At 48.6% G+C, this 17,041-nt stretch overlaps 5 protein-coding genes across 5 annotated transcripts; 3 read left to right on the plus strand and 2 right to left on the minus strand.

Annotated features, from left to right (window-relative positions):
• Positions 1-50: 50 nt before the first annotated feature.
• Positions 51-3,513, plus strand: BDW47DRAFT_111905 (uncharacterized protein). Its single transcript, XM_024814047.1, has 4 exons — positions 51-362; positions 441-1,625; positions 1,686-2,370; positions 2,422-3,513. The coding sequence occupies exons 1-4, from the start codon at positions 260-262 to the stop codon at positions 3,374-3,376; spliced, it is 2,928 nt and encodes a 975-aa protein (XP_024668591.1). The 5' UTR covers positions 51-259; the 3' UTR covers positions 3,377-3,513.
• A 194-nt stretch (positions 3,514-3,707) lies between these two features.
• On the plus strand, positions 3,708-4,739 carry BDW47DRAFT_111907 (copper metallochaperone ATX1). The gene is made up of 2 exons (XM_024814048.1): positions 3,708-3,898; positions 3,984-4,739. Exons 1-2 carry the CDS (start codon positions 3,811-3,813, stop codon positions 4,133-4,135), a joined length of 240 nt encoding a protein of 79 aa, XP_024668592.1. The 5' UTR covers positions 3,708-3,810; the 3' UTR covers positions 4,136-4,739.
• An 8-nt stretch (positions 4,740-4,747) lies between these two features.
• BDW47DRAFT_111908 (DUF2293 domain-containing protein) lies at positions 4,748-8,560 on the minus strand. Its single transcript, XM_024814049.1, has 5 exons — positions 7,972-8,560; positions 7,799-7,918; positions 7,412-7,702; positions 5,141-7,359; positions 4,748-5,034 (listed from the first exon to the last, which is right to left on the minus strand). The coding sequence occupies exons 1-5, from the start codon at positions 8,104-8,106 to the stop codon at positions 4,908-4,910; spliced, it is 2,892 nt and encodes a 963-aa protein (XP_024668593.1). The 5' UTR covers positions 8,107-8,560; the 3' UTR covers positions 4,748-4,907.
• Positions 8,561-8,754: 194 nt separating this feature from the next.
• On the plus strand, positions 8,755-9,554 carry BDW47DRAFT_111910 (DUF1763-domain-containing protein). The gene is made up of 2 exons (XM_024814050.1): positions 8,755-9,249; positions 9,310-9,554. The coding sequence occupies exons 1-2, from the start codon at positions 8,945-8,947 to the stop codon at positions 9,422-9,424; spliced, it is 420 nt and encodes a 139-aa protein (XP_024668594.1). The 5' UTR covers positions 8,755-8,944; the 3' UTR covers positions 9,425-9,554.
• Positions 9,555-12,435: 2,881 nt separating this feature from the next.
• On the minus strand, positions 12,436-15,895 carry BDW47DRAFT_75978 (AAA domain-containing protein). Its single transcript, XM_024819782.1, has 2 exons — positions 13,196-15,895; positions 12,436-13,144 (listed from the first exon to the last, which is right to left on the minus strand). Exons 1-2 carry the CDS (start codon positions 15,858-15,860, stop codon positions 12,600-12,602), a joined length of 3,210 nt encoding a protein of 1,069 aa, XP_024668595.1. The 5' UTR covers positions 15,861-15,895; the 3' UTR covers positions 12,436-12,599.
• Between the last annotated feature and the right edge of the window lie 1,146 nt (positions 15,896-17,041).

Raw genomic sequence — 17,041 nt, forward strand, 5'->3', positions numbered from 1 at the left:
TGCTTTTCTCCGGCGGAACTATACATCAACGCATCTTGAAATCAAAATTCTTGCGCCTACATATGTATCGTCATATAGGGCTTTCAAAAAGCACATGGATTTTCAGGGAGACGAATTGATTCTCTACTGCGCTTATCGGTTTTGTCTTATAACTGAGTTGCTTCGATTTGACCGGAAGCACACTAAGCACTTATCGCTCTCGACATGCTAAAAAGGAAGGGCTTAGTCGATCATTTCACAAGGCGTAAAGGCAGCCCCAATGGGTGAATATCTTTCAAATTCTCTGCAGTATGGGCACTTGGGAAGAGTCATCTATCAACCAGAGAGTCGGACATGGACTTTTTCTCGAGTCCTGGGTCACCGTATGTTTTTGCCCGCAAAGGCGCGGGGGCTCAATCGAAAAGAAAGTGTGTACTGACGACAATGATCATTTTCTCTAGGGCCTTCAATCTACTACTCTGGGAACACGAATACCACTGTGAAGTCGCCTCTTACCGCTCCCCAATCTTCACTGATCGAGAACAAAAATATACTACCGAAAGTATATCCCGAACTTTCCGCCTGTTGGCCGTTGGCTAGTAACGAGTCCCTCTCTCATATCATCACATCTACGAGTGAGATTTGTGATCCTTTGGCTTCCTCACTTCTCGACTTCGGATATGCAGTGGATCTCGACAATGATGATTCGGGAAATCGAGTTGTTCCTATTGCCGTTTTGGCGTCCGGCGAATGCGGCAATGCCATTTCTTTCCGGAGAATGGACGACTGTACCACGCAGTTGAGCTTAGACAAGACGACTTCGCTGCGGGTTCCAACAATTGGCCAGGCGGATACTATCGAATGGTTAGCAGGGGGCGCGCCTGTTCGCCAGGTCCGTTATGCACGTCCGGTGGAAGAAAAGGCTACTTGGGTGGCAGCCCGTTTCCACCAGTCAACCGTGGTATTTCGACCAATCTATCACAGAAAACCGACACCCGTGCGCCTCTCCAATGGCCAAATGCACATGAGGCGCGCCCAGAATTCCCGCCTCGAAGCGAATCCGTTGGTAGAGATATCAAATTTACAGACCGGAGGGTTTGCTCATGCAGATGTCGCCTTCAATCCATGGTACCAAAAACAGCTTGCCATTGTCGACCAGAGAGGAAACTGGAGTCTTTGGGAAATAACGGGACGTCATAGACAAAACAGAAATAATTGGACTGCGGCATGCGTTAGATCCGGCTCATTGCCGTCGGTTGATCCTGAGGTTGGTCATGATATGATCAATCACGCTCGTTACGACGGCTGGGCAGTCATTGAATGGGTTGGAGACTTCAACGCTTTTATAGTTTCTGACCGACGCTGTCCCATGCTGTACAGGGTGGAGGATGGGCAGACATGCGCATATCCAATAGAACTGGGTAAAAAACGAAAATCCGAGTGGATCTTGGATGTCAAACGAAGTACTTCCAACGTGTCACACGCCTTCATTCTCACCACGTCTCGGATTTTTTGGCTGGAGATCCCAGGCCCATCCTCAGCAAAAGGTGAAGAACGATCTTCTCTCTATCCCCTGCTTTCTTGGCAGCACTATCGAGACCCAGAGGACATAACATTACAATTGTCGCCTCTATCTTTCCAAGAAGGTATGGAGTTGACTATCTAAAACTGTAATCAGTTCCCCAGATTGACAAGGTGTTGCCCAGACTTTTATATTGTATTGTACTCCCGCCTCAGTCATCTTGCACTGGTGTTTGATATCTCTGCTCGAGAACAAACCAACACGGCAAGCCTTCCGGACCCCTTCGTCATTGAAATTCCATTGGCGTCCGATGATGCTCGGGAGGCTCAAGTCCCTTCCGATTTCACGCAGTTTGTGTCACTTGCCTTCAGGGAAATTGTTCATTCCCCGTCATCTGTGAGCAAGGAGAATTATGATCCTACTTTGAGACTCGTGAAACTTTTCACCTTAGATTCTCGCCTTTCTGTCTGTGAATCGTTATACATTGCATCACCAATTAAAAGTGCGGCGAGCGAGCTGGAACCTGGAAAGGATGCTATCTATGTGAAAAAGAGATATACCGGACTTCACACACCTCAAGGAACTAGTTCCCGAGACGATTTTATAGTCGACGACGGGGACGAATCCGCCCTTGGCCCCGGTTCGTTGGTGGCACCGGACTCCGGGATATCTCTTCTCGCCCCTCTTGCAATCCCTCGATGGGCCATTGATTATACACAGGTTTATGCAATTGCTGCAGGGAAATCAACTAGGGTGCCGGAAGAATTCGGAAATGAACTTTTTGAAAGGGGCTTTCAAGATTCTCTCAAAATCTTGAGGAATGAAACGCAGAATCAGTCTTTTACTCATCATTCTACAAGTTCCACATTGTACAAATGCCCCCCATTTTCGTCAAGGAATCATCTACTAACATATCGCAGGTTTGAGATCCTTGGAAGTGGCTCGTTGTTGGATGATATCGATCAAAACGAACGGGGCCTTGAGGGTTTGCTTTCAGAACTCGAATGCGACTCTCCTGGTAGCCAATGCCGACTAGTTTCTCAACCACAAGCTGTAACCGGCTTTCAGTCCAATGCTAAACAGCCACTCAATTCTGTGCAGTGGAACTTGATAAAAACCTACGACTGCTTGGTGAACACTTGGCTAAGTGCCTTGCCCCACGACATACCAGGCAGAACTAGAATCATGAAAGAAAAAACAATTCGACGCATTGCAGGTGATCTCGCTCTAACACGAGTAATCATGGCGCGTGGATTAGACTATCATTTGGATGAGTCCGACCCAGGGCGCGCATCGAACCAAAGAGGCGATTCTTTGGTATTTGATGGCACCGTAGGGAATCCAAGCAGTGAACCTATCAGTGGCACTGCGCCACAAAGCAGCATCAGAACGGAATTGGATGGGACGACAACTCATGAGACCAATGGTATCTATACCAGCTTATCGTCTCATACAAATTCCATCGACAAACGAACACCCCCTCAAAGTGTGGCGAGCATACTCGGCCACTGGCCCACCGGCGCGGACCCAGCTTCTTATGACTGGCAGCAGATAGCATCAACGCTGGACGTCGAAGAGCCGCACCGGGCTGCCAGATCAACGACCCCAAAAGCGACGCCGCGGCCGAAGAAGCTTCAAGGACAAGGGGTTAATTTGGACTCGCCCGCAACAAACGAGCCTCCGGCTACGTTTACACCTCGGGTTTGGGGTAGTCAGACCCAAGCAGGCGAGAGCTCCAGGGCCATTCAGAGTAGTCAAGTCATGGAGGAAGATCTCCCAATGACTCAAATGGAACGCGGCATATTTGGGGGTCGCGACGCCGAAAGGAGGGGTGCTGCGAAGGCGCGCAAGAAAAAGAGAGCCGCTGGATTCTAGGGTTGGCTCAAAGGGGGACATGGATGATGTGATTGATGTATTCTAAGACATAATAAGACTGCGCATCACCCACTCACTATTCACGTTATTCTTCGCTCTGATTGATAAGCACAAGCGACAAGGAATGTCAAGACAAGGATAAGATTTCAATCAATAGACATAATAAAACGAAAAACAATGCGTGATTTACGCGTGGTATATAATCCCCTAGCAGGGGTGAGAGATAAATGCGTAGTTTCTAAAGGTATAAGTAAAAGTAACGGCCCGAGAAGGCCCATGATTATTACATTAGATTACATTAGTTAGTTCCCCCCACTCCCCCCCCATCAACCATATCAATCAGCACACCTACCTCCCCGCTCCCCTCCGCTCCCCCTCCAAATACCCCCTCCGTTACTTACCCTCTTGCGCCCACAACCACCCCATCTCTCACAATGTCCGACCACACATACAAATTCAACATCTCCATGAGCTGCGGCGGCTGCTCCGGCGCCGTGGAGCGAGTTCTCAAGAAGTTGGAAGGTGCGTTGCTGTCTAGTCGTTATCCTGGACTCATTCACACCACCGGGCGGTCAGCGGTCAGCTCACTGATAATGTCTCCCGGCAGGTGTCAAATCCCTCGACGTCAATCTAGATTCCCAAACCGCCAACGTCGTGACCGAACCTTCCGTTTCCTACGACACCGTCCTGGCTACGATCAAGAAGACCGGAAAGACTGTCAACAGCGGGGAGGCAGATGGTGAATCCAAGGATGTATAGGTAGATGGATGGATATGCATGCGCCCATAACAACAGTCTACGACCACTGCGCTCGCGAGTCGCTTTGATTCTCTAGAGACGGTAGCGGGGATACTACTACCGCATGTTGTGGCCCGCGCGGGGAGTCGCAGCTTGAGATTTTGGGCTGGGCGTACTATATACGGAGGGGTCTGGTTGGCATGGACGGATGGTGACCCAGGCGGAGGAGCTTGGTGAAGGATCGGCTTGTTCTAGTTGGGAGATGTGTATGCTCCCTGGGACGACATCTCTTGTTTATATGTTCTCTATCTTTTTTTTGGTCTTATGTTTGCAAACCCTAGCGGTTGAACCGACTTGTCTCACTGCATATAGTGCATGCACCTGCCCATATGCCGGCTGGAACTGGAGGGTCTTGATTATACACCATAGCTAGTTCATATTCTCTACGCCGAATTGCATTGTACTAGGGCGTTGTCGAAAGCGTTGGTGTGCGTTATGATCAATATAGGTTAACAAATGACGTTGCATAGACTATTGTCATCGAACTACGTATTGACGAGCCTTGCATGCAACACTATATATGCATAGAATGTTGGGTCATTATAATATGTCAGCCAAACAATGTATATTTTGGCGAGGGACATGCTGAAGTGGGGATGCAATAAGTTTGTGTTTCTCACTTCTATGTATGTGCATGAGATACGTCCCCTTCACGATCTGTATCGTTACGACGACATTAAAGCTGAGCTCATCATCCCCTTAGCATACCATGCTCAAGGCCATTCAAATGTAGCTAATCGACAATGACAATCGACGGGTCTCGGACCAAAAGTCTCCGTGTAGGATGCTCGCTTGCCCTTGAGTAAAAATGCGGAAGTTGATCTCTTCCAGACGGCGGTTGCGGTTGCTCGTGAGTTGGCCTATAATCCATCAGCAGAGATCCGGGGCTATATACCGTTTAACAAGGGTTGGGGGGCGGGAGGGATGTGGCCGAAGGACTAAAACTAATTGAGGTAATGACCATACCGTACAGGTTGAAGAGGAGGCCCGCCTCTTCCCTCCTGGTAGTGACCTGCAGGAGACGCCTCGAAAGACCTGAGACCACGATTATTTGCATCTCGTTCATGTACAACGGTATATGCATGACCAGCATGCCTAAAGTGGGGATCCGAATAGGTCCGCTCTTGAGGCGGCCTTGTTGGTGCTGTATTATCCGGGGGGATATTTATTTGAGGTTCTTCCACAACTTGGACCTGAACCGGTTGATGATGGATTTCAGTGTTGTTAAGCGGAAAACGATGCTGGGGGATGTATCTAGATGAGGCCGAGTCTCGCAGGTCAACAGAGCGGACGAAATCGTCGGCGTAGTGTCTTCTTCTTTGATGGGCTTCAGGCGACATAGAGGCAGGAACGTTGGCCCTGATGTGCTGAGCCCGTTCAAATGGTTGTGGCTTTTCAGGTGCTTCGACGGCGCCGACTTCATAACTAAGATCACTTCGGTAAAATGTGTGTTTCCCAGAGTTCGGAGACCGAATAGAAATGTATCTATCGCGGGCATTATTTGCAGGAACAGCATGTCTAGCTTCAGGCAAGACGCGGGGAGGTTCTGGAATTCTGTGATAGGGATGAAGATCAGGGCGCCATTCTTGTGTGATCGACTGGCCCCCAACATCTTCCCGTTGGGTCCGAGGTAATACGACTTCCCGTTGTGCATAAGAGTCTTGAAGGAAATGTTCTCGGCCACTTTCTAAAGATTGCCCCATGACGTAGGATGGTGGCGCCCGAGGAACGCGCCTCTCATGGTGGATAGGGTCATCTCGGTAAGAGACCTGGCCCCGAGGGGCATAGGACGGCGGGACATGATGCTCTCCAGCGCGGGTAGTCACAACAGGAAGAGTATCAACATCCTGTCGGCCGCTTTTGTCGAGGTATAAAGGCTCACAATAAGCCACACGCCTACGCTTAGGGGCATGATCCTGGATATAGTACTCCATGGGCTGACGTGGCTTGTCATGAATAACCCAGTGCGGCGTTTCTGAGCGGATAGAGAATTCTCCAGACATCTTTCGGGTCAGTTGTTCTATTTGGCCACTCTGTGCGCGCTGATGCTCCGCAGAATAGGGGGGTTCGATAGATGGTAATACATGATCCTGGGGGTCCATATTTGTCCTGGTGCGTAGGAGACCTGGGGCTCTTGCATTATGACCGATGAAATCACCACGTTCCTGAAGCTTTCTTGGGCCGCTAACAAACACAGGGGCATCCGAAGCACCACCTTGGTGGATAGTATATTTCTCTGGTCGTGATGCAAGGGACTTATCTTTGGTAGTGATGCTGGCGGCTGGGACCACCTCCCTCATTTGCCTGTACGGCTCAACCAATGGATATTGTTGATCGGCCCGAGTCAATGTGGGCGGAATCTCATACCTCCCCTTGTCATCCGTGGGCTTTGGTTTTGGCCAGAATGGCTGGTAGGAGGACACTCCCCGGGCATTTACACAACGTTCGACGGGTGGACTGGGCACGGAGCTTCCGAGACCGGAATTGGAAATCCTGGAGTGAGGCATAGGATGCGCAATGGACACATGATGGGGTTGTGCAGTCCGGCCTGAAGAACAGTTTGACTCAAGATTGATATTACCGCGTGAATGTTCCTGCACGGGGTCCAAGGGTCTGCGGGGGCCTGTCTGGTCATTTCCCATTCTGCGCTGGCTGGCCTCGTTGGCCATACCCCTATATCGATTGATGGCACGATCCCAGGCTTGGTATCTGCTGAAGCCTCGGCGATCAATCTTGTCCTTCCTGGAAAATTCTGGAACAAATCGATAACCCGGTGGTGGCTCATCCTCCTGGAGATCCAGCTGGGATTCCTGAGTGTGGGTGGCATAATTAACAGATTTTGTTCGGAGCTCCTCGGCTCGCGGGTGGCTCGAAACAACTTCCACACTATAATCTCGGTCATCAGACCGGAAGGCTTCCTCTGCCTCACTCTCTTCGTCATCGGATATGACAATAACCTCACGAAAAACATCTTCGAGAACTGTCTTCCCGTTTTCATCGTCTCCCCTCCACTCTACTAATTTGGCCAGGGTGGATTCTTCGACGAGGCTTCTCGCTTCATGGAACGATGTGGTCTTCAAAAGACGATCGTAATCCGTGTAGATATGTCGGATATGTGCTACGACCGCTAATTGCGCACGACGGGCCAAGGGCAATTCCACGGCCGTGCCAACTTTGCGTTGACCCTAGTCAAACGTACTTGAGTTCGGTTCCCAGGTTTTTCGCTAATTCACGTACCTTTTGAAATGCTGTTTTAATTATCTGATTCAAGTCATGATCCGGTATGTTGGGAAAAAGATCCCTTAACACATCCGTCGCTTCGCTGTCAATGGTCATCTGCGAAACCCCAGAAAGATTTCGGGTATGGCGTTTCACATCACCGAACCCTCGAAACGGAATCGCTTTCCCCATCGATGTGAGGTATAGACCCAAATCCATACAGACGGAGGCTACAACAGCGCTAGGGAAATGATACCCTATCCTATGCACATGCTGAGAAAGATTGTGTGTGTTCATGTGCGGGGTCGTCTTGTGAAGGAGAGAAAATCATGTATATCAGTGATACGATATTTTGAGACGGTGGCCGGTAAGGTCAAACGAGAACATAGCTAAGGATTAGCCTACCGTAACCGCAAAAACCTTCAATCCATCCTTCCGGCAAGACTCCTTGCAGGCCGTTGTAAGCTGGGGATTGCCTGCCGGGATAAATGTGTATCCAGGTGGTGCATTTGCTTCAAACGAAATCTACCGTCACTGTTAATGCAGTCCATATGTCGATAGAGTCCTAAAAGACATACAACACTCCGAAGCTTCTTTTTCTCCTGGGTCACAGACTCCAAAACAACCTTATGTTTCCCAGTGTTTCTTCGAGCCGCTCGACTATGAGCCCGACTGCCAAAGGCCGAGACGGGCCTTCGAGATACCCTAGCCATAATCCTGAGATAGTTGCACCCCTTTAGGTCACACTGTCGAGACAGCGACTGCTCATTTTCGAGAAAACAATTCGCAGCAGAACACTAGCCCTCCCGAGCAAAAAATCTATGCCGATAATGACGAAGGGGGAGGGGAACAAAGTGAAGGCGAATCAATGATATACCATGATTCTAAGGCGGTCAGTTCGCATGCAGCTTCTACACAGAGGACGCATAAACTTGTTAGTCGAAAGCAGAGTTCAGACGATAAACGACAAGGCAAGATAATATCAGCCGACTTTGGACCCAGCAGCTCCCGTTGAGAATTTAGTGGCCGGACTATTTTGTCGGCATCCAGAGAACAAATCAATAAGATGGATCCGCAAAGGCAAGCAGCTTCTAGATGGCGAATCGATTAGAGCTTGAAAGAGAACCAGAGCTGTGTTGATGGGAAAGATGGGAGGGCACCAAAGGCGGGTTGACCATTTGCGGCCTAACGCATGGGCTACGGAGGTTAATTTACTCCTCGTGGGAGGAGTTAAGGTGGAGTCGAATTGTAAGGAAGGAAGGAAGTGATGAGGAGTGTGGAGCTGACTCAGATGGTCCGCCAAGCCCGAGATATCTTCGAGATAACTTCGGGAGCGAAGAGGACTCTGTAAAGTGTATGCGACTGTTTACTACTGCCCATTCTTCTACCCATCATTAGCCTACTTCACTATCTTGGTGCTATCCCCAATGATTGCCTTGCTATAGACTAACTATCCAGTTCCAAATAGCGCTCAACTAGAAACTGAACTCACCCTCTTTTCGAAAGCACATGGGTTGATCGCCCAAGTGGTCTTTAACCTCCATACGCAAGATGAGTGCCGTCTCTCAAGTCAAGTCGCTGGCCCCGCAACAAGTCATCCACGCCTACCGTCATCTCTACCGACAAGGACTAAAAGCAATCAATTATTCAACTCCTTCGCGACATGTCCTTCTTCGAAACTTGCGCAAGTCCTTTCGCACTTCTTATCGGCAGGATTATGACCCTCAAAAAATAGAGAACACCGTGCGCTTTCTTCAACGAGCATCGGACGTGGCGGGCATGGAGCATAAGATTGTGAAGAACTTGATGATTGTTCGATATTGGGACCAGCCTCTATTGAGGAAAGACCTGCGACTGTATGTTCCCCAGCTACCAGGAAAGCATGCTACTGGAGCCAAACTGACTTTTTGCATTAGTCTGAAGGGTCTAGGAGTTGATCAACGATCACCCTCTCTTCGCAGAGATATTATTCGGCAATTCAATTCGACGCTGGTTTTTCTCAATGAGAGTCTAGGGACATGTTTAAAATGAAACAAGGGAGAAGAATGATGGAGATATGATGAACAGTAGCTGGGCTAGGTACACATACTCCAAGTAAACTTTGCTGGCAAAATTCTCCCAAACCACTTTTCTCAGGATTAGAGAAATAATGACAATGATAATAATAATAATAGAAAAAGGAAAAAAAAAGATGGAGTAACAGTCACAGTTGACAATCTATAATATGGTTGCTTGTTACATAGATGCATAACACCAGGTATATACTCCGTATAATCTAGTGACGGTGGACCATGCAAGGTGGATCTTATTGCAAAAATCAACAAATCTTCCTAATCTAAGACGATTAGTGCCATCTTTGCAGAAATTCCTGGATACCCCTATTCTAGAGAGCATCATCATGTGCTTGAACGAGCTTGACCATGAGATAGTCCTGCGAATAGAAAGCGACAGAGCAAGTACGCTGACAGCAACTAGATTTCCGTTTGAATACATATTTTCCATTCCCTAAAAGAAATCATTGATACCCAAGATGACACTCATAATTTTTCGCTAAGCTCTCAGCTGTCGAGGCCGCAATCGAAGCGCAAGTTCTCTCTGTCGATTTGGTCTCTCCTCTCTATCGTCACCAAAGTCTATATTTGGCCCATTGCGAGGCTCACAGGCATGGTAGCGTAGAAAAAGGTTCCAAGGTGCCTCGTCCTTGCGCACGAAACTGTAGAGAGGCGAGGCCCTGACTTCCAAGATACTAGATACTAGACTTGTCCAATTTAGCCTGGACGAGATGTCCATGTCGTGGTCCGAATAGCGATATAACCAACATCTTATCGAGTCCAACAGCGTAAACTTGGCTAGCATGTATGTAAAAACTCAGTAGAACTTGTGATATCATACCTGGAAAAGTGAGGTCTTTTCGAATTACTTCTGTTGTAAACGATCTCGAAATAACCTGCGCGATACATCCTAGCTTGCAAAAAAGCAGTTCCCCTTCGATAGCAACTGCACCAGTATACATAACGAGCATCATGTGCGGACGAATCGTTTCTGGGCTACGGTAGCCATATTGCCACTCGTAATCATCTCTGACGTCCCAAAATGGGATCTGGTTAGTCAAGGTATAACCCCCGAGTAGTCCCAATGGAATATCTGAGAATGAGTTGCCATCCCTTATTTGGTCCCACTTCGAGGTTCTAGCAAGAGATTCGGTGCCTTGAGAAGGTCCGAGACAGCTTTCTCGTACTTGACCCTCAGGAAGGCACGATTCGCCGCCGGCTAGTCGGAGAGGGGCTCCATCATGTAGGATAAAGGAGAAGCTGTGGAAGCCGAAGAAGGAAAGGGATTGAGGGCAGAGGTGAAGAGTGAAAGAGCGGGCCGTTCGGGTATATACGGTACAATGATATTCTACTCCGTATAGAGAGGAACTATGACAGCGGGAGCTAGTCCATTGCTGGGTTAGTAGCCCTGTGGACCTCAACCGCAGTTGAAACTCATACAGGTTTGAAAGAGCAAACAATGTCTTTTCTATACAACAGCTTCATGGATAGGGACTTGGCCTTTGCCGCTTCACCTTGGGTATTAATAGGCCAGTTATACTATTCTGTTGGATGAATGGAATCTTGTGTTTGAGGAAGGTCGAAGGTAGAGAGGATAGGGCTAGGATTTTGGAGAGTATGAGGCCCCCGATCTATGTAGAAATTCGTAGCCATCGAGACACTAGATCCGAGTGCTACAAAAATCAATTGAAAATCCATTTCCTCAAAAGGGTACTGCTCATGAAAGCCGCAGAAAGGTAACTATCTACATGGGTCTACGTATATCTTCACCTTTCCGGCCAGGACCCACTGTATCTACAGTTCGTGGAGTAATAGTACGATCCTAGTAGAAGAATATAGATTTATAGTAGAATAGCAAAAGTTCGGGTCAGTCACGGAAACCAATGTTTATGCGTTTCTTGCGAATATCGAGGCGGATTTTCGGGCCTGAGGATTTACGAGTACATTGACGAAAATTGGAAAGATCTGGATGTTCCTCATGGGTTTCAGGAGCATATCCATCGCTCTGCCTTTAAAAATAGTCTTCAGTCTTGGTGGGCTCGTGATGTTATCGTGCTTAGCAAACCTTGGAAAAGGTCTACGGATGTTTTATCCCTTCATGCTAGCTGTTACAGCTTTGGACCTTTGGATATCATGAGATGTATTCCTTGTTTTTCTTTTTCTTTCTCTTTTTTCTTCAAGGCATTGCCTGCTCCCACCTTTGGTCTGTGGAGTTGGGCTAGCAATTGAGTTGATTCCATTCTTCAGAAGAAAAAGAAAATATATGTAAATACATACTAGAATATGCGTCGCATACTGAGACCTTGCGACCGCAGTTGCACTTTGATTGGCCCACACCAGCAAGTCTACCTTCAGTCACCCAGTTTTGTATCCAATGTGGCAATAACTCTTGAAACGAGTTATCCACGCTGGCTTTGGTACTTAGTGCATAGTAGTATTACTGACAGATTTGTGGAAATCCATTGTTATGTTGAAGTCAAGGTTTCGAAAAGCGAGACCACATGTCGCGAGAGGGACATCGCCAGTAAAATCGGTTCGCTTGAGCAGTTGTCTTGCCTCAACTCCAGTTTCTCTGGCCCCTGACACGGCAATATATCGGAACTCTGTAAATAATGTGGAAACTACATGTATGGTTAATGTTCCGATTTACTTCAATGTCATCCATACATACATCTTGTGCACTCTCCCTTTGCCATCAATTGAGTCGTAAGCGCCATCTTCTGCTGCTCTGTTGGCCATGTCAGTAGGAAAGCGACTTTGATGGTTTTAATGCTGCTGCACGTGTTCTATCTCAAGTATCTGGAGAAATACTCACCATAGTATCATGCTTGTAAGTTTGCTGCCAGTAGGCACTTATCGAGAATAAGATGTAAGTGCCAGTTTGGCGAATTATGGCTAGCTGAACATATATCTTCTGGGATAAGTGAGATCCAAGATTATGGATATCAGGCCTTAACGGCATTTCAATAACACGGAGTATTTGAGTCCAACGAACGGGATATGTATTAATGTAGGATATGACTATCTACTTTCGATTGTCCCTCTTCCTAGTGAAAGTTCAACTATCTACTATTCGATTGTCCCCCCTTTCATTCTGCGACAATACAGCTTCCAGCTTTCTGGTCACGAGTCTGACATCACCGCAGATTCCACACTCACCAGTCGGCACCAGATGCGGCCCAGCCTGAGGACCATTCGCCAATACAAGGTGCTATGTCTTCATCCGCCACGGCAGAATTTTCGACCCCGATAACGGTGATTTCCGGGGGGCTTACGACCGGAGGTTCGGACTGCACTTGCGAGAAGGCCTCTAGCGGGAGTGAAGAGTCGGCAGCAACGGCAGTCTCATCGCCGACGGACGGTTCCAGCATTTCGGTGTGGTTATCGTGCCAGACCTCGCTCGCGGTGTCTGGAGGAGCTGTCCACTCATTATTGGGGCCCTCTAGGGGGTCTGTGTGTTCCTCAGGCGCGTTGATGTTTTCTGGGACGTTGCTGATGACATCGCTATTGTTGCTGTCGGCGTTGGTTCTCTTCCGGGAAAAAACCCATGTCATGACCTGAGTAGCTGAACTCCAAAGGGTAGTTGCTGCGCCAGTGCTGGCCTGGGAAATACGACCAAGTGGCTTGGTGCTCACAGCGCGGGTGAGCTTCCCGATCACTCCACCCACCGGTTCCTTCATCAGGCTTTGCTCGTCTGGACCTACACATAGCATTAGCAAAACCCTCCCGAAGTAAGCGGTATGAGACCTACATTCAACTTCAAGAAGGAGCCCTTGCTGGTTCGCCCATGATATGAACTCGCATGGGTACGGAACACGGGATTTCACCAGTTCTCCCATGTAATTATGGCGCTCCTGCGGCTGGACTAGGAATCTAGAATTGCCGATTTCTCCAGGGAGGATGTTGACCATCGCCTCAATGACCCGAGTCAGACCGACGTTTCCCCGATGGTCATCCGTCGTGAACCCGAGGTCAGACATCCGGTCCGCGCTCGAGATAACCCAATCATAGATCACGAGCTTCGACTCCTTTCCCTGCATGGAGTCGGTCGTGGACACAAACGGGACATTTTCTGGACTGAGTATCCCCAACTGTACCATTCGGAAAAACGTCTGACGAATTCTCACTAGCTGGGCGGTATACGGCGTGATGACTGTAATGTCACCACTCTTGTAGCCCCCATGTCGATGATTCATCATGACAATTTGGACAACGAGCAGACGGTGCGCATCGTTATACCGAGACTTCCCAACCTCCTCCACGGTGCAGGTAGAGTTTCTGACGCTAATCACCAAATTCCCATAGTCGATATTCGAGGAATGTCTAGGTGTATCAATAGAAGGGACATTGGGATCGTTATCTTTCCCTACAAAACCAACTGCGGGTGTCGGACCAGTTAGAATCAGTGCCTTCATGGCTTTGAGATAGCCCGGCAAGACTGTTATCTCATTTGTAGATGGGTGACTTTTAAGTTGCCCATTGTACGTCCTTCTGTTCGGAAACTCCGCAAATACCGGCCGATACCGAAACTGCTCGTCCAGTTTGTGCGTGGGATGTCCCATCCTTGAGAGACGAGTGGGCATAGGTAGTCTCAACTGCGCAGAGAACTCATTCAATTTTGGTTGATCATACGCAGAAAGCACGGTCGGCTGGAGCTGCTTTTCGTCTCCGCAACTGATGATACCGACAACCTTGTGCGAGAAGACGGATTTGGCAGCGAACACCCAACTGTTGGGCTCAGTCTCTTTGAAGTCCTCATCCCTGATCTGGATGATTGCCTTTGCGTCTTTCCCGAAGTGAGTTGAGATCATTGAATCGCCGGCGTTATTGTTTGTCGAAATCAGAAAAGTAGCTTCTTGGACAACCAACTGTGCGGCCTTCTTAAACGCCAGAAGTGCCTTTCGTTTCTCTTCATCAGAGAACTGCCGGAAATTCTTTTCTTGGAGCATACTGGTGAATTTCCGAATCTCAGCCAGCATGTCAACCTCTTCACCTTCTGGGTCCAAGCCATCTTCAATAAGATCATACAGGTCACCTTTGGACTTGGCAATCTGCTCTTCAGACGGATAAGAGGCGACAAGTGTTCTTTCTTCATTCATGGCAAGACGGATCACATGGCTCTCCAAAGATTTAGAGGGAACCCCGTATGACTTAGCGAAATGATCTTCTTTCATGTTGTTGATGAGCTGAGAGATCAAAACCTGGCTGTCAGAGGACACATTCATTGGGATGAAACTCTCGTCTTCAATAGCACTTTGCGGCATTGGGCCCATTTGGGTGAATTCCGATGGATCGAAGTTTTCGTGCTCTTCGTCATCCGTGACTTCCTTTCTTGTATCCCTCCCGTGAGTCTGGAAAGCCCTAGCTTCCGAAACTGGTCTGTAAACACGCAAGACGTCCATAGACATATGCGATAGCTGCATAAACTTATCAGCAGTCTCACATGCCGCGTCACCTGCGAAGTGCGTGGGAGTTGTGTAGATGACATGAATGTCTAGCAGACGGCAAACGGCAGCGATTCCCATCAAGGTCAAAGACTTTCCCGTCCCTGGAAAACCCTCTATAAGTAGAAGGCGTTCTGGGAACTCGCGGAGCGACTCGATAACCTTTCTCTGACCAGCTGTCCAGGTTATGCCAGGAATATTGAGTACAGTGTCGATCGCTGTCTCGACTTCCTCGGAATCAAAATCCAGACCAGAGAAGGGATCGATGATGCGTCGAGCACCGGCATGTTGGTTTAGCAGGATTCTGTGCCATCTTTCCTGAGCGGGGTAGCAAAGACGATTCATTGCATCGACCTGCCGCTGTGCCCCAGCGGCTGGAACTCTGATGGCGATCGCTGCAGGAAGGAAGATGACACGCTGTCCGACCTCGACGGCGAACTTTTGATAGAACCCAAAGCTTGCTCCAGGCACATAGAAGAGAGCATTCGATTCGTAAGGGAGATTGAAGACGTTTGGCATGGCAATTGCACTGCAGAAAGTCTTCTTCAAACCGAATTTATTAGGAGGTCGGAACCCGATCTTGATGACCGTCCCATCGCGAGGAACGAACCGGTCAACTGCTCCATCCTCGGAAGCTGGCAAGGTGAATTTCACCAGTGCCATGATAATAGAATCTGTCACCTTGATAAAGGCAACATGCTGGGGGTTAGCAGAGACTGACTGGGCGATTCTCAGCTCTCTCTGATACTCCAGGTAAGAGGCATATGTGAAAATGATCCTCGCCTCATCGAGATTGGCAAATGAATTCTGGGCGTGGTGTTCCATGATGCCATTGCCCTCGCGCTGTACATATTTTCGTCCCATCAGCATTCCCCATTGAGTCATCACTTTCCCTTGTTGGTTTCGGTACGGGCCTAGATTCCAAGTGGCACCCTTCGGAAAGTCAAACACCTGGCGCCGAAGCCTCTCCATTTCTTCGCGTTTGCGCTTGGTTTGCGCGTCTTCCGAAGTGTAGTCTATCCATCTTGCATTCAGGCGAAATGCGACATGCTTTCGACTTTTTGGGTCAGCCGAAAAGTTGAGGGCAAGGTTGCGAGCGAACAGCAGGAGTTTCTTGTCTTCGCTGTTCAAGAAAGGGGCGTCATAGTCGAGGCCAATTCCAATGCCTCCGTTTGTCACAAAATGAACGAGGTAACTGTCTTGCATTTCGTGTCTCGATTGACTAGCACCCTTCCCAGAACGTTCTTTGATGGACATGTCAAGAACATCATACCCAGTGACGTGGTCGAGGACGTGAAATTCCAGGAAAGAACGATGAACAGGTGTGCAATCGAGTGTAGCTGTAAACTCAATAATGAGCTTGCGGGAAACGCTGGCGCCTCTAACTTTGACACGCATATTGACACCGGTTTCCTTTGGTAACCAGCTTTCCGGAAGAAATGCATTCGCAGGTCTGCCATCAGGGCCTATGATCCTCAGATGGAATTGACCATATTTCCACTGAGTTCCATTAAATTCCTTGGCTTCATCCGAATCCCTGGCACAAACAGGAATCAGATTTTGGGCATCGTCCTTTTCTTTGGCCTCCTTAGTTTTGGATTGGGAAGGCAGCGGAACCTGATATTTATTAGCGTGCATGTACCTATGATGGAAAAATGCCAACCCACGTATGCCTGGTAGGAAAACTGGTCAAAAAGCAAGTCCAGACGACCATAGTCTTCCTCAAATGGCGCAAGATTGAGCTCCAAAGGCTCATTGTCGGTAAACGGGACAGGTGTAGGGTGATGGGGCTCGGTTTCCGACGCGGGAGAGTCTTCAACTTCCCATTCGGACATTTTGGCTCTGTTGTGTCTCTGGCAGAAGAAGTTAGATGGCGGTTCTTTTGAGTTAGCTAGAAGACATGACTCACCCTTGAGCTGTTGAGGTAGTTGCTGAAACGTGAAGACTGAATCCGACAAGATCTAGGCTTCGTACCTTATGCTTCTAGCAACGAGGAGGTAAAGGCAAGGAAGACAGGGAATAGAGAGCTGCGAGGCGAGAGTTACAGCCTAGAGGCTTATGGAGACCTGATGAATGTGATGAGATGAGAGGAGGGGGCGAGTGGAAGAGGTGAGAGGAAGAGGCGTGAGAGGAAGAGGTGTGAGAGGAAGAGG

The sequence above is a fragment of the Aspergillus candidus genome (assembly GCF_002847045.1).
Source record: "Aspergillus candidus strain CBS 102.13 unplaced genomic scaffold BDW47scaffold_60, whole genome shotgun sequence".
Classification (NCBI taxonomy): domain Eukaryota; kingdom Fungi; phylum Ascomycota; class Eurotiomycetes; order Eurotiales; family Aspergillaceae; genus Aspergillus; species Aspergillus candidus.

Coding starts and splice junctions, on each gene's coding strand:
- BDW47DRAFT_111905 (XM_024814047.1), top strand. CDS start 260: ATGGGTGAATATCTTTCAAATTCTCTGCAGTATGGGCACTTGGGAAGA. Junction 363..440: donor TTCTCGAGTCCTGGGTCACC/GTATGTTTTTGC, acceptor CATTTTCTCTAG/GGCCTTCAATCTACTACTCT. Junction 1,626..1,685: donor GCCTCTATCTTTCCAAGAAG/GTATGGAGTTGA, acceptor GGTGTTGCCCAG/ACTTTTATATTGTATTGTAC.
- BDW47DRAFT_111907 (XM_024814048.1), top strand. CDS start 3,811: ATGTCCGACCACACATACAAATTCAACATCTCCATGAGCTGCGGCGGC. Junction 3,899..3,983: donor AGTTCTCAAGAAGTTGGAAG/GTGCGTTGCTGT, acceptor GTCTCCCGGCAG/GTGTCAAATCCCTCGACGTC.
- BDW47DRAFT_75978 (XM_024819782.1), bottom strand. CDS start 15,860: ATGGAGAGGCTTCGGCGCCAGGTGTTTGACTTTCCGAAGGGTGCCACT. Junction 13,145..13,195: donor GCTCCTTCTTGAAGTTGAAT/GTAGGTCTCATA, acceptor TGCTATGTGTAG/GTCCAGACGAGCAAAGCCTG.
- BDW47DRAFT_111910 (XM_024814050.1), top strand. CDS start 8,945: ATGAGTGCCGTCTCTCAAGTCAAGTCGCTGGCCCCGCAACAAGTCATC. Junction 9,250..9,309: donor TTGAGGAAAGACCTGCGACT/GTATGTTCCCCA, acceptor TTTTTGCATTAG/TCTGAAGGGTCTAGGAGTTG.
- BDW47DRAFT_111908 (XM_024814049.1), bottom strand. CDS start 8,106: ATGGCTAGGGTATCTCGAAGGCCCGTCTCGGCCTTTGGCAGTCGGGCT. Junction 7,703..7,798: donor TGAAGGTTTTTGCGGTTACG/GTAGGCTAATCC, acceptor CTCCTTCACAAG/ACGACCCCGCACATGAACAC. Junction 5,035..5,140: donor CCTCCTCTTCAACCTGTACG/GTATGGTCATTA, acceptor GATGGATTATAG/GCCAACTCACGAGCAACCGC.